The sequence below is a fragment of the Phalacrocorax carbo genome, chromosome 6 (genome assembly GCF_963921805.1).
Source record: "Phalacrocorax carbo chromosome 6, bPhaCar2.1, whole genome shotgun sequence".
NCBI lineage: Eukaryota > Metazoa > Chordata > Aves > Suliformes > Phalacrocoracidae > Phalacrocorax > Phalacrocorax carbo.
The window spans coordinates 37,746,785-37,762,348 of NC_087518.1; the positions used below are offsets into that span (position 1 = coordinate 37,746,785).

At 34.8% G+C, this 15,564-nt stretch overlaps 1 protein-coding gene across 5 annotated transcripts in view; it reads right to left on the reverse strand.

Moving 5' to 3' along the window:
• DENND1B (DENN domain containing 1B) overlaps positions 1-15,564 on the reverse strand; it is a 169,366-nt gene that overhangs the window by 32,362 nt on the left and 121,440 nt on the right. For all 5 annotated transcript variants that reach the window (XM_064454763.1, XM_064454762.1, XM_064454764.1 and 2 more), the window contains 2 exons: positions 6,829-6,930; positions 565-655 (listed from right to left, as the gene is read on the reverse strand). In XM_064454763.1, the coding sequence (XP_064310833.1) occupies positions 565-655; positions 6,829-6,930 (193 nt within the window). The remainder of the gene's footprint in view (positions 1-564; positions 656-6,828; positions 6,931-15,564) is intronic.

Consider the following 15,564-nt stretch of genomic DNA (forward strand, 5'->3'; position numbering starts at 1 on the left):
GAAGGGAAACTTTCAATGTTCCTTCTGAGATAATATACAAACGTTAAATTTTTCCCTTCTTTTTTAGAGTAACACATTTGCTGGAGAAAGCAAATTTCTCTTAAAAAAAATAATCAGGAAATCACTCTGATTTCTACACTGCAGAAATAATTAGATGTGAAAAAAGTGTTTTAAGAAATCATTATATCAAAAAAGTTCAGCAGCACAAATTTAAAAATTATTTTAAAAATACAGTATACTTATACTGTATCACATTATGTAAACATGCAGTTAAAAATGTAAACAATTTAGGAATATTTAATCATATGTTGAAATATAAATATTATTTTACTGGATTAAAACAACACATCCGCATTTAATTTACTGAAATAACTAGATAGATGACAGTATGTGTCCCAGCACTGATTTGTTAAAGCTAAAACCCTTCCAAAAATGAATGGATACAATGAAGCAGTAACAAGATTAATGACTTCCTAAAATTTACAGGACATCCTGAGAACACCATCATGTTGAACAGCTCCCAAAGAAGCATCATCAGTGAGCACACTCAAATTAGTTCTGTACCTCCGCAAAAGCCTCCTGCTGTGATTTCTTCTTCAAAAACATCGGAGAACCCTCTTCCTGCATTTAATTTTAAGAGTCGACCATCAATAAACTGGAAAAAAAAAACATAACATTTTGTTGGCCCTTCTATTGCTATACAATGTTAGAGTTTTCAGTGTGTACATTAGAATGGAATATAGATGTTCAAGACAACATACGGCTTATGGATAATATATTGGTTTTAGATGGATTTTGCAAGAGCAGTTGCAACAATGAGCAGCAAAAATACCATAGCATTTTATATGATTCAAGTAAGTTATACGTATTATGCAAAATTTACAAATAGATTTGTAAAACGTTATAGTCAATGAAATTACGCATCAGTTTGTTCAAAAATATTTAAAAAGGCTTTCAAGCTTTTCTTCCTTTTCTAATGGCATGAAAATATATTATTTCCTTACAAATGGTAACTTCAGATTTGTAATCATAATTAAATAAAGATCACTGAGATGCTCCCTGATGTTCTGTTTTGAAATCTTAAGTCTACTTCGTATCATCAACAAAAGAACATAAACAAACTGCCCTATGGTATCCCTTTCTGGTCATGCATCAATGTGTCCAAAGTAGAACTTGTTGTGCACAGAAGGTACCTTTAGAACAACTCGAAACATTTCACCACATCCAGTTCAAAGAAACAATAAGCTTCGTCTACTTGAGGTCCATTAAAAGTTGTATGTGTTTTTGACATGAAAAATGACCCTAAAGGACAGTATGTGGAAGGGAAATTGTAGCAAAATCATCCACACAGAAAAAGCAGAGGAAGGTTGTGGCTTGGTTTCAGAAACGGTGGTAGCAGCAGGTTGGATCTGACCAGCAGTGTGCAAATTGGCTCAAAGCACGTTTCATCTAAGCGTACGGAACGTTACGCATAAGGTCCCAAAACAAAGTGACGTACCATGCCAAGGCAGACCCCTAAAGCCCTCTCCACCTGAGCAAGCATAGTTCAGGGTTGACACCACTGTATTTTTAAGTTCCAAGGCATCTGTTTGCCCTTTTTTTAACCACTTAGTTGCATCTACAGATGCATATTGCAACAGTTGTCCTTATGCAGAGGTTACAGCTGCATGAGCACACGGATTTCCATCCACGTATAAGCATATATAGAAAGACTGAAATGATCCAAATATGTCAGGAAAAGTCAAAGTAAGATAACTAATGATTAAGCCTTTCAGAATGAATGAATACATTCTTTTCAAGAATTAAGAAACTTCAAAGAGTTACAACAAGCACATTCTTAAAGGTTTAAAATGCTTTCAAGAACCAACCTCTCCCTTTTTGTTTTGAATAGGCTAACTCAGGACTGAGAGATAAAGTGAGAAAGTACTTTTCCAATTATACACTGTTCATCTTTTAACAAGAATTATGAGTTATTCACTGGTAGTAAACCGTACATAGGAACTAACCAAAATTAATTATTTGGCTATATCGTTTTTTACCACAGATTATCCAAACAGTGTCAGTGACAATCTGATGCTTGTCAATGAACAGACTAGTGACATGAAACAAATTACTTTCTCAGAGTACAAAAGTTCCAGCAGCAAGAATAAAGCAAGCACGAAGATAACCATTACTTTCTTGTCTGAATTCCTTCTTATTTTTTCATTTTACTCCAAGCTGGCTTTTTTCCAAATAGGTTGGTTCATGGTCAGACCACTATGGGATCACTGGACTATTTCACAGTAAGAAAAAGAGATAAGAGCATCTTTAGCTACTGCTGTGGGGAAAAAAAAAGAAAAAAACACCAAAAAAAACCCCAAAACCCAAACCCACGCCAAACCAACCCCCCGCCCCCATTCCCAGCCTTTGAACTGTAAGACATTATCTCTTTTGGGAAAGTTATGAATTCATTCCATACTATAAACTAACACACGATTTATGGACATTCTCATCATTTGGTAAAATTCTATCAACAGAAGGCTGAGACACCGACTGAATTTTAGTTTTTAGAGGATCGCTCCAACTGAGTATTTAATGTAAATCCTGACAAACAGAATGGTTAGCAAAAAGATATTGGAGACATTATTTAAAGGAAATGATTAGTTTGCAGTAGTTATTACTTTTAAGTAATCTACTGTTAATGGTTGCACTTAAATGCTAAATGAAAAGAATAGCACATGGAATCACACATACACTTTATGGTTCTCTCCTCCCATTTTTCAAACCCACACTCTCTCAAAAAATCTCAGCCTGCTATTTCAAGAGATACATTCACTTTGAGATCCAGAAAGCCCTTGGTTGACTAACATTTTCAACGAAAAATTAGTAATTCCATTGCTGCTCTTGGATTTTAAACTGACTAAAGGCAGAACTACCATAATCCTTAAATTATTTTGAATTCTAAAACGAAAATATAGACCATATCCACTTCAGAAAATCTTGTTGCACAGGTGTCAGAGGACGAGAGATGATGGTTGTGAGCTAAATCCAATCATTTATTTAGGCAAGAGTAAGAATTCCAAGTCAATTCACCCATCATTAAAAACAAAAAGTTGGTAGAAGCAAAGCAAACATCATAAATGTGATTTCCACAAAATAGTAGCTGAATAGCTTGCAAGAAGCGAGCTCAACTCATAAAGCTTGTAAATAAAAATTGAAATTACTAGTAATTTGCAAAGACTTACGATTCTTCAAGTCTTAATCCTGCATTCATCATTTATTTTTCTGGTTAGCACTTTCCACCATTTTAGAAGCAAATCCCAGTAAAAGTTGCAGATTACATTACTTATACAATTACAGTATTTAACGAGATAGTCTAGCATTAGGCTTCATGCTAGTTCTAAGAATGAATTCATATTCATTTTCCCTGGACACTCATCAGAAGTATTTGACATATAAGATGCGACTATTAATTGCTTATGTTTGCAGCTTGAAAAATGGGTTAGCTACCTTCCATGTTACCCTAATTAAAGGGGAGCCTTTCTAAGGCTCAGAAAAAGCTAAAAAATCAGATAGCATACATAACAATAAAAATATCAAAGATGTGGAAAAAAACAGTGAGAAAATAAGTAAATAAGTACAGTCTAAGAGAACAGACATTTAATCTGAAGAAAAACTGTCATATACAAAATATTTATCGGAAATAAGAATTTTTAATATATAAATAATAGTTATTTTCTTGTTAGGAAACATTTTTATAATATTAAATAACTTAATAGCTTAAGAATAACGATAACCAGGGTTTTTAAAATTAAATCTAATCAGGGCAGAAGACAGCTTTAGATAACTAAAGCCAGCAAATTGCAGCAAATTGAACTTCACGCATTCCTGTAGTCGTGATCCATAACAGGGTATTTATCATAAATTACTTCTATGAATTCCTGGAAAATTTATGTTTTGCATAAACAATTTGATGTATTCTGTTTCAGAGCAATATAAACAGTCCTTTCAACTTCCAAATATGTTATCAACCTGATTTAAAAGGCATCTCCATAAATTATAAGTCCGAGAAAACGGTTTGAGGCTAAAAGATAATCTAGGCATGGTCCCCACCAAAAATATCCTGTCTCAATTTTCGGTAAAGATGCTGAATAAGTGAACAAAAATACAAGTGTTAATGAAAATGAGATCCAGAAATGGACATTATAATACCTGAGGAATAAAACTTGAGTCAAAGCCCCCCTAGATTCACCTCTGTTATATGATTCTAAGGAAACCATCAAGTAAAAAAATTTTATGACTCTATTAAGGTAAAGGAAACACAGTTGAAGTGAAGAATAACAGTACCATTACTTAAAAAACAAAGGATATGATAAGTGCTGGTCTGTCAGTTTGCCCTTAACAAATTGATGAGGCTTACAAATAGATTTGGCAGTGGGGATTGGGGTAGGGAAATGGTAAATGAGTAAATTGAAGGATATAACATATGAGTTATCAAAACATTGGTTCTCACAAATTCTTTGACAATTTTCTAGATAAAGGAAATGCAATTTATCTATACCACAGAAAAGCCTGTTGCGTGTCCCTCAAAATACTGGCTTAGATTAAACAAAAGCAGAGTACCTGAACAGTACACCTGAAATTTAGGTTGGATGAGGACTGCCCCAAAAAGGAGCTAACAGCTTGTAATGAAAGGAGAAGTGCCAGGCTGGGAGTGTCACTAGTCACAGTATTTAAGGGTAAGCGTTGGGACTGTTCCTATCTGCAGGTTAGTTAACAATTTCGGTACAGAAGACTGGCATATATGCTAATACGTTTGGGGATATCATTACTATAAAGCACATCAAAATGCAGTACAAGCAGATGATGCTGAAGATGAAAATAATCTGAAAGGAAGTAACACAAAAAATTAATCGCACAATTAATTCTGACAGTGATTTCCTGGTACTTTGGTGAAAAGATACTACAACTTCCAAATTTATGAGAGTAGTTAAATTAGATGAATTAACATGTTTTGATGTAGGAGAGAGGGGGAGAAAACTAAAAATCTACAAAAAAAAGGACAGACGAAGGATTTTATAAAATGGCACATACAAAGGTTACTTGCCAGTTATGGCAAAAAGGATGCATTTAAAGTACCTATTTTCTCCTTGGTCTAAGTTTAAGGCTGCTTTTAAGAACTATTTTCTGCTTAAAAGATTTTCCAGAACAGAATAAAACACAATTTAGTCTTTTTGAACACAAACAACTTTGAAACCAGCTCATTTGTCAGTGGGAAAAACTGGACAAGATGCAGCTGGGCTGAGGATTAGCAGAAAAAGTAGGAGTAACCTTTGCAACAGAAACTAAAGGAATGAAAAACCTACTACTACTACTACTACTAAACCACACACATAATCAAAATTGTTACTATTTCCTAATCCTCTAAAAGATATTATTTCCTTTAGTTTAAATAAAATTAGAACAAGCTATAAACAAACTGTAAACTGTGTCCCTTTAATTGAATACATATTAAAAGTACAGAGCCACACTGACAAGCCTATTCATTTCAGTGGAGTTAAACCTTTTTCTTACAGCTGAAGATCTTGCTTTAGTAGTAGTATTGTGACAACAACTGAATAATATTTCTTGTAGGCAGCTTTCTATTAAGAAAGTTTCACACTAGCTTACCACAAAATGTAAGCAACATAATTTACTTCATTACTTCTTTCCATTTCAATCAGATGTGCTGGATACTTCAAAAGGTTTCAGATTTCTTCTTTATTATTTTATACTTTTATTTACATTTGTGTTGTGTAAAATAAAATACAGTAAAATTAAAGGAGCCCAATCTATGTTCAGTATTCCTTAAATTTTATACAATTAGGACAGGCATGTTTTCACAGGACTTCTACAAACTATCATCCCTGCGTAAATCTTTACTTTAGACACTAGCCTCTGATTAACACCAAATGTTTTTTGAAAATTAGAAGATTCTACATATAATGGATTTCCCTTATCTGTCATGGTAGTATATCTTCAAAGTAGTCTACCAGATTATTTAAACATGAACTCCCATGCCTCAATCATTCCAGGTATTTGCAGGGAAATATATACTTTTTTGAGTCTTCCCATTTCATTCAGGTTTTCCTTGATTTTCTTAAAAATCTAGTAATAAGGTTCTTAGCACTCTTTTGATGCAACAGGGTCATGTGATGAACAGGGGGGTGGGGGGAAGAGTTACAGAATAGAATCAAAGAAAAAAGTTAATTTCAATGATTGTAATAAAACTATTACTGAGTTATGCCAGACATTCAACTATTTGTTCTCTATTAGTTCAAAATCTGTATTAACAGATCAGCTAGAATATTCTCCAGGCCTCCCCTATGGCTTGGCTTTGCAACATTCTCTGTGTGCACACTTCAAAAAGCCTAGGAATAAAAAGGGCAATTACAGTATGAATCCAGTTTTTAAATAAAACACCACCGAAGTCCAATTTAGGTAAGCACTGTGCTGTTTAGGTTCTTTTGGTCACGAGCCAAGAGAGCTGAAAATGAAGTTCAACCATCAAGCTGGGAGATCCATGATTTTTCTTGTTTAGATACGTTGCTGACTGGCTCTGAAGAGATGCTGCACTGGCTCTACACCCTGGGGTTACTTTTTTTTTGACTTCCCGCCACCCCCTTCCCCTTTTTAACTATAACTGAAGATTTTAAAACACAACAAAACTGGGATGACTGACTGTACACAAAGTACTTGCACTTATATTTTATCCCAGAGTTTCATAAGCTGACAGAAAGGCAAATGAACTTAAAAATTCATATGTTTTAAGAGAAAATCATTAAAAATGGGTCATTTATGCTCTCATACCTGTTTAAACAGTTGAAGATTAACAGCAGTTTCCAGGAACTGCTTAGTACTGCTGGAACGATGCTTCACAAAACTATTCTCACAGAAAGTTATAGGCTCTCCCTAAAAAATTCAAACAGAAAAAGTTAAATGGTAACTAAAGTATACAAATATGCTGATTTATTTAAAATTCTTCATTATGAATTTATTTTTTCTTAATAGTCAATACACACAAATATTCCCTTTCAAGCAATCTTGATAAGCATGCATCCCATTAAACAGATGTAGACAACAACAAAAAAGCCCCAAATCTTTATACAATATTTAAACAATTCTCAAAATACATGTTGCAATCGAACCTCTAGTTTATGAGGACAGTCTACAAAATACGCAAGGATAAAGTAAGTGGTTTACCGTTGGTTCATGTTACCTTTATAGCACTCTTCATTAAAAATTTCAAGGAAGTGGTTCAATTTTGAGAAAGAACAGGTCCACTGCTTCAAATAATTTAACATACATTATTGTTCTTGATTACTCTGATTCCCCAGCATGCTAAACCAGCAATACTAGTAAACCAAAACTCAAATTCAGTCCAAAAACATGTACCTGCACCAAATTATTTTTAGGTTTATTCTACCAAAACGTAAGATTGATAAATATACTGCTGGTTTAAAAGGAAATTATTGAAATAAACATCTATTTTATTTTTACGCAAAACAAAAGCTACTAAATTGTTGGAACATTGCTATGGAGAAAGTCTAAACAGATGAGATCAACATTTAATACCATAAAATGTATATACCCGCCATGGGAAAAGCGCATAGCCTGAAGTTACCAAAAAAACCTCCACCAAAACACTTTGATGATGAAAGAAGATAAACAAGTATTCATTGAAAATTGTTCTTTGAAAAAATTATTACTGAAAACAGCACTTATTTAAAAATAAAATATATTAATAAGATTATTTATAAGCCATCAAATTGACTCCTATGTTACTCCTTAATTTAATTAAAATTTGCTATCTTCAGTGTGTGCACAGACCACGGGACAGTTCTGATGAGCATTCTCTCCAACTCTGTTATTCTTGTCAATGCTTTGTGATAAATACTTGAGGCTGTTTGACTTAACTGAATAGGTACATTACAAAGTTTGGGTAGTGATCAAGGTGCATGAACTGGTTTCATCATAAAGCCAAAAGGCCTCTCACCCAAGTTTACAAAATCAAAATAATTACTAGGTTAGAAACAATTACTGAAGGTCTCAAAGACAGAAAATTTGGAACCCAACAAAATGCCACACCTAGATCTACCACAGAATATTTTACTACCCAAAAGCTACAAATAGAGTGCAATCCCAAAACAGAATAAAAGACAACTCAGCCGTTCAAAAGAAAAAAGATCAAAGGCAGCTGCTGTATTGATCTTCACAATACCTCCAACTGTTAGCCACTTTAAAGACAAATTTATTCATGCCCATGATCACCAGAGTTTTCTGCTCCTAGGCCTGTTAAACTTTAACTACAGATGCTACTTCATGCGTCTTCCTATCGTTCTGGCTGATTCTGCAGTTATGTACTTCCAGAATATCACAAACTGTTTTCTGCATGTGACCTAGGTGAGCTTGGTGGAGTAGCTCTAAATAATTTTCAACTCCTCTTTACACCTTGCACTTCATTTTTAAATGGTTCAAATATGATCCAAGGAAATGTTCCAGTGAAAACTCTGTGATGTCATTTTAAAATCCTATTCTTACACTATCAAAAGCTTCCCTCTTTTTAAGTCTCTCTTTTATGAGGTCCAATTCTACTCAGCAAAGTACTTAAGTTCATGTCTGTTTTTAGGTTTTACAACCTTAGTTCTTTAGGGGAACCTCTGATTTTATAAAAGAAATCTCACTGGAAGAGGTAGAAGCTATACCTTTACCTAAAATAACCCTTCCCCTTTCACAGGATAGCTGGAATGCTGTCATATGAACCCATCTCAGTACAATATGTCGATCAAGTCTCCAGAGCACCCAAGTTATTCCATCTACTTGGAGTCCTTAGTTCCAAGATAACTGGTGAACACTGTACACTTGCAGGGCACGCTGGATCTGCCAAATAGCTTGAAATGTTAGTAGTACTTTAAATAGCACTGCCTTTCTGACCCACTTTGCATTAGCTTATTCTTGAGCTCCCAAAGACTCTTGTCTTAAGAAGATGACCCCAAGCTACTTAGCAAATTCAAAGTGCATCAAAACAAATGAAATAGTCTCCAGTGAGATATGGTGGTACAAGAGACAGTGTTCCTGAGGGCAGAGCCTCTTCTCGGTTCTGTCATTCTTCCAAAAAAATTTCAAGGCAGCAAATTATGACAACTTCTTATTTTTATCTATATGTTAGTACTTGTGGTTGTTGTTGTTACACAAAGAAATGATTTCTGGAAATACAGAGGCTTTGTGGAAGTGCAGAACTGACTAGATGATGGCTCATGATATACTATGAAACATTAAATTTAGGACCAAAGAGAGAAAATAGTATTTTAAAAATATTCTATTTAGAAGAATAAAAACTAAGCTATGTCTCCACTGCTACTTTCCCAATTGTCTTGGGAAAGATGAAAAAGGAGGGGTTATCTCCCAGCAGAATAGAAAACAGGCATGCTTGCTCTCCCTTTCACATCAGCCTGGGAAGAGAGAGCAAGCAGTCAGATAGTTTTACCTGATGGCGCTTCTCCCGCTGGAGCCATGTAACAGAATGCCAGGAAATGGTAGTTCAACACACATTTCTAGTGCATGGCTGTAATATTTTCCTAAATACTTTCCTTTAATCACTGGATGCTTCAGACACTTAGTAAGCACTCATGCATTTGTGCGTCTGTTCTCTTATCAGTACAGTGCAGAGATGGAATAACCAAAGCTATTCCTTAGCTGAAAATTTATTTAGATCTATAAAGAGTTCACATCCAAAAGTCGTCTATGCTATTTGAACCTACTGATAGCAAGGTTGCTTTAAAAATTGTAGTAGGTTTAAAGCTCCTACCTGTTCAGCACATGAAAATGAGAAAAATCTGTTGAAACCTGTAGAAATTCCACACTGAAGTTTTCTCAGGGTAACTGCTGTAACTTTACTGAAATTGCATTAAATATTACAATTAATTCTTAGCTCTTTTAATTGCTCAAGGCTCTGAACAACTAAATTGTTTTCCAATAAAACTTTTACAAATCTTCAAGATTATTACTGTAACCACAAAGCCTTTTGAAGTGCTATTTAAAAAAATAAATTATTGAATCAATATACACAGAAATAGCTCTAGGAATTTTCATAGATAAAGCTTATAACATTCTCATTTCTGCAAATACACAACCAGGTACGTTTAGAAAATGAGTTTTGAAGGAATGCTCCACTGATATTTAACTACTAGACCATCAAATGGCCCCTGTCGTATTGATCTACAATGTACTTTCAAAACAAATTCGATCAAAACCCAGTGGGGACTCTATACTGAAAAGTAGACGGCTAATACTCAGACCAACAATCTATGCCCAAACAAGATATCTGTCCTTTTAACAACAGTTGCTATAGAATTTTCTTCCCCTTTCATGGCTTGCCACACACAGCAGGAATTTCTTACTCTAAGCTACATTCACATTTTAAGCAAGCTATTTATACAGACCTCGATGAAACATGAAAACAGTGAGCTAAAACAGCATGATCATTTTAAAAGGAAAAATAATCTAGATTAAAAGGTACGTTTGTGCTTTCTAAATCTAGTGCTAGTTAACTTGAACAAGAAGTACAAACATTTTAATTCTTTATTTCAGAAAACATTCATATCTCTCTATCATGAGACGACTCATACCAACTATTTGTACTATTGCTGTAATTAATACTATTTCATATGATAGCTCTCACTTATTAAATGAAGAGTATAAGGTAGGTAGGTATGGGCATAGCTTCTTTGGGTTTGTACCATTTATTAAAAAAAAACCACACGCAAAAAACATTAAACACCATTTTGGTTTTGATATTAAAATTCCTCTGTTAAAAATACAGGAAGTACAAAGCTGAAAGTTCAGCCGTTGTCATGACATTCGGAGATGAAGGCCAGGGGATAACTGAGTATGACCTACGATTCTACTCAGGAAGGTGCCATTTAAAATTACAAACAAATTTCTGCAAAATGTGCAAATTTCTTGCAACCTATGGTCACAATTAAAACCTACAACAACTCCTATTAATACAATATCTATATTCAATAAAGGACTACTACAGTCCTTAAGAAAAATTAAACAAAATGGTTTTCAACATGTAAAATAAAATTCTTATGAAATTCACAATAAATAGTCATAATAGATATTACAGAGGGTGGTTCTGGGTTTAAACACAAACTATGTTCTGGCATTTCATTACTCTGTTTCTATACTCTTTAAGCCTAACTCTTGGGGGAAAGGTAAACAAGTCAATGCCCATTGGTCAAGAGATATCTGTCCCCAAAACGCTTCATTCTGAAACTCAATTTTAAGCTATCATTACTCAAGCATTCTCAAGTAATTCAGGTGCATTCTGAATCTTAAAAGATCTAAGTTTTCCTAATACAACATTTATTTGCAATATTTTGCTTTATTGTATATTGAATACAATACCTGCATCTGATGGCGAGCCAATGTCAACACTTAAAATAGTGTCAGTATTGGCCCAAAGCACTCCAGTGAGCATTCAGTTAAAGTGAGGTCTGACAGGTTGGGCTATCTTCAAGCTGGAAGTTATCTCAGCACCCCTGGCGTGCTGATGAGACCATGAACTCCTACTGCTGAGCATTCCAGAGCAAGCCATTAGCCTTTGCTCTTCATTTCTGATGAGTGATGTTACAACCACCGTAACTTAAAACAAAGTTTATTTCTTTTGTTGTAACATCAAGAGCTTTGAGGACAACTTTCCCCAAAATGGTGATTTTTTTCAACTACTTAAATTTTTGTTAGCTAATTCTTGAAGAAAAGCCATTTTTTCAAAGTTTTTGTTGCTTATATTCCATAATATTTAATAGATTCCATAAAGAGGATTTTTAAATTTGAAATATGTTTTAAATAAATTTGTCTTGCCATGATGAACTACCTCTTTTTAAAAAAAGAATTCTTAAAAATCACACCTATATATCCACTTGATGTTTGCTGCCTAAGAACACACAGCTTTTCTGCTTTGCTTATTTTCCTGATGATGTTAAAATTAATCGCTATCATGGTGAATAATTTTATACTCATTATTTTTCTGCTTCTTCCTCATTCCCTTACCTACTTTTCCCTCTCTAGACCTAGATTGTCAGTGGGAATATCGCCCATTTAAGAATTCTTTATATCATATAGTGTTTTATTAACTGACCATACTGTATATGATTAATGGAAAAAAATTACTAGTCTTTGCCTTCACGTGCAAGTTTTGCACAAGTACATGTGTAAGGCCCGTCTTCCCTTGCCACCACAGAGTTGTTGAAATGTTTGACCAGCGTGGCTCTTATCTGATTAAGGCAGGATGCCAAAAAATGACCCATAAAGAATGTGTCAAATAAAATAGCTAGAAAAAAACCACAACGTTGCACATACACTGATTGACCAAATGACACAAACTGCCCAACTGTAATCTTTGTATCTTAGTCCCACCTATGCACGCAATTCCGAAACATGGGGCGCGCAATCTTATTCCACAATAAATTCCCAAATGCTGGACTACCTGAAGAAAACAGGAGCCACAAAATGTTCAAGGCTAAGTTCTGACCACCCAAAGTAAACATAATTTGGATTTGTATATGAATTTACATGGTATAAGAAGCACTTATGTCACAACACTGATCTCTGCAATGCCTCAGAAGGGTTAGACTCTTGTGATCAAAACTGTTTGTCACCGCTGACGTTGCAGACCGCAGCTGCTAGCTGGGCAAGTACAACCACGCACTGACCGCTTGCCCTTCCATATGCCAGGGCTCCTTATAGACAAACAGTGTGAATGGCCTCATCGCCACTGCTGTAGGTCTGCACTGCTGGACACACATCACACTCCTGCCCCTCAAAGTCCATGCACCTTACCCTACCAAAATGGATTGCAGTCCTCTACATGAATGGGACTATATACAAAAACATCCTAATTCACTATTTTACTGATGACAATCTTCTTCTGGATTATTTTTCGGTCATTCATCAAATAATAGTGAAGCAAATAAAGACAAAAATCTGTTTTATTTTTTTTCTCTCTTCCCTAACAAAATTTTGGAACCGTGGTAAGATAGTAAAAGAGGTTATTATAAGGAATTTTTTCAATCATCCCCATCTACCATGCAGTAGCTGGATTCCTCCTGAATCAAACTAAAGCAGAAAATGAGCTCCAGCTACTCATGGGTATTCAGAATTCAACACCAGACTAAAATAAGAACCACAATAAAGCTAGAAATGCATACTGTGTGGATGTCAGGTCCTTAGCACCAACTGTACTGTCTTGTTCTACAGATCCACTCTTATTAAGCGATGTTTGCTAATGTAAAGTGTAGCATATTATAAAAATACTTTTGGCAGTTCTATCAATTTGACTGATTTCTTTATTTCAGTATCCTGGTTAAATCAGAAAAAAACAACTATTTCCACTTTTCTTGGAAACTTTTACTGGATTAAGGTTTTTTTTATCATTTATTACACACACACACAAAAATGATCACCTTTATCTATTACATGTCACATTTCCTGTCTGTATTAGAGTAGTCAAATTTTCCATATGGTATTTTGGAGTCCCATGAACTCCTTCCAACACCCCTGAAGCTTCCCATTTTCCCTTTCACCAATCACTTTTTTTCAATAATTGCTAGACGTTTGTTCAAGACATATTGCTATACTGAGGAGAATCTGTCCTGTGCTGAAAACAAACAGTTGCACAGAACGAGTGTTCAGTGTGATGAACAGCGTTTGGAATGAAGAGAAGTGTTGGATGAGTACAGACACTATCAAAGCTGTTCTTTACTCAGAGTGAATATTAATGACAGTTGTTTCATGTTTCAAGCTAAAATCATACAGAACACACAGTTGCAAGGAAAATAGTTCACTTAAATATATTTTTCAACTTAGAAGCAATCGATAACTATCCAAACACATTCTTCTACTTTTCGTCAGGATGTTTGCAATCCTAAAAATGGTACCCCAAAACCTCTTAGTTCTTGATTCTGAAAACGTAACAAGCTTATTTATAGCAAAAGTATTTCAAATCTATATAGGAAATATTCTCATTTACGTACGCCCCCTACGAATTTTCTCCATGAATACTACTTGAGCTCCTGAAAGAATGTAAATGAAGTCCACAGCTACAGTTTAGATTTCCCTATTAGATCTAGCACCATAGACTCCACAACAAAGGGGTGTATTTTTTTTGCAAAAACAATTCACAAGTTTTGAGACACCTGACAAGTTGTCCTGAAACAGTCAAAATTTCTTCACCAAAAGGGTTGTCAAGCATTGGAAGAGGCTGCCCTGGGAATGGGTTGAGTCACCATCCCTGTTGGTATTTAAAAGATGTGTAGATGTGGTGCCTAGGGACATGGTTAGTGTTGGATGTGGCAGTGCTAGGTTAAGAGTTGGACTTGATAATCTTAAAAGGTCTTTTCCAATCTAAACAATTCTATGATTCCATAAATGTGATGGGATTTTTTGACCTTCCCAATTCACAATGCATTAAACTGAGTTCAAAAGGCTCATGTAAAATGAGCTGAACAATCATGGGACAGCTCCTCTTAGTTTCTACTAATCCAGCGCAAATTCAGCTTCTAATAATTTTTTCTATTGCAACAAAAATCAGTAAAATACTAAAATTAGTGAAAACAATGTGAACACAGGTCAAAATAACAGGGTTTGTTTTTTCTGTTTGGGTTTTGTTTTTTAAACACGCTTGGGTTCTTTTTATACGCTTTGTCTTTGGACAAGTTGATGCCAATCCAAGATATGTTGGTATTTGCCAGCAGACTTCTGCCTGTTAAGATATTATGAAATAATATATCTTTAAAAAAAAAAAAAACACACCACCAAAAAAATCAACCATATAAAAAAACATCCCATCAGGCCACAATAGTTTCATAAATATCTTCTCTTATATGCTGTCAGTGGAGCCAACCCCACCCCCACCCACTTCCATCCCACTCCCCAGAAAAAAAAAAAAAAAAGGCAGAAAGAAAGACTGCAAAGGTCACTTTGACAAATGTTTGCCAGTTGAAATGAGGCATGGTGCATGCCTTCCAATACAGTGCAAATGTAGATATCTCAGATATGCCAACAGATAAACTGAAATACAATGGAAATCAGTTTTTAGGAAGGCTCATTTCAACAGAGATGCTAACCAGAATGCTAAAGAAGTTGCACATTCAATTCAACAAACTTACCAAAACAAAGGACTGACTGGAGCCTATTTCTGGTCAGAACAGAGGTAAGGATATCAACCACACTGACGTCATTCTGTTTGCATATATCGAATGTAGATAAAGATACTTTTTGACTTAACAGCTCTTACTTCAAGCTGCCGTGAGTTGATACAGACCAGTGTCCTCACCTTTAGACTAAGAGACAAATTAGATAACCCCTCCTGAAGTGATGTCAGATAATGCCACTGGAATAAATGACAACTATCTGTTTTGTTGGAATTATTTGTTTTAATGAATCTAGTACTGTGTTGAGCTCTAGCAATTTTGAAAACAGGTACAGTCATTTCAATATAGTATGCAAACTGGCTTTCCATATCATAATGACATAAAACTA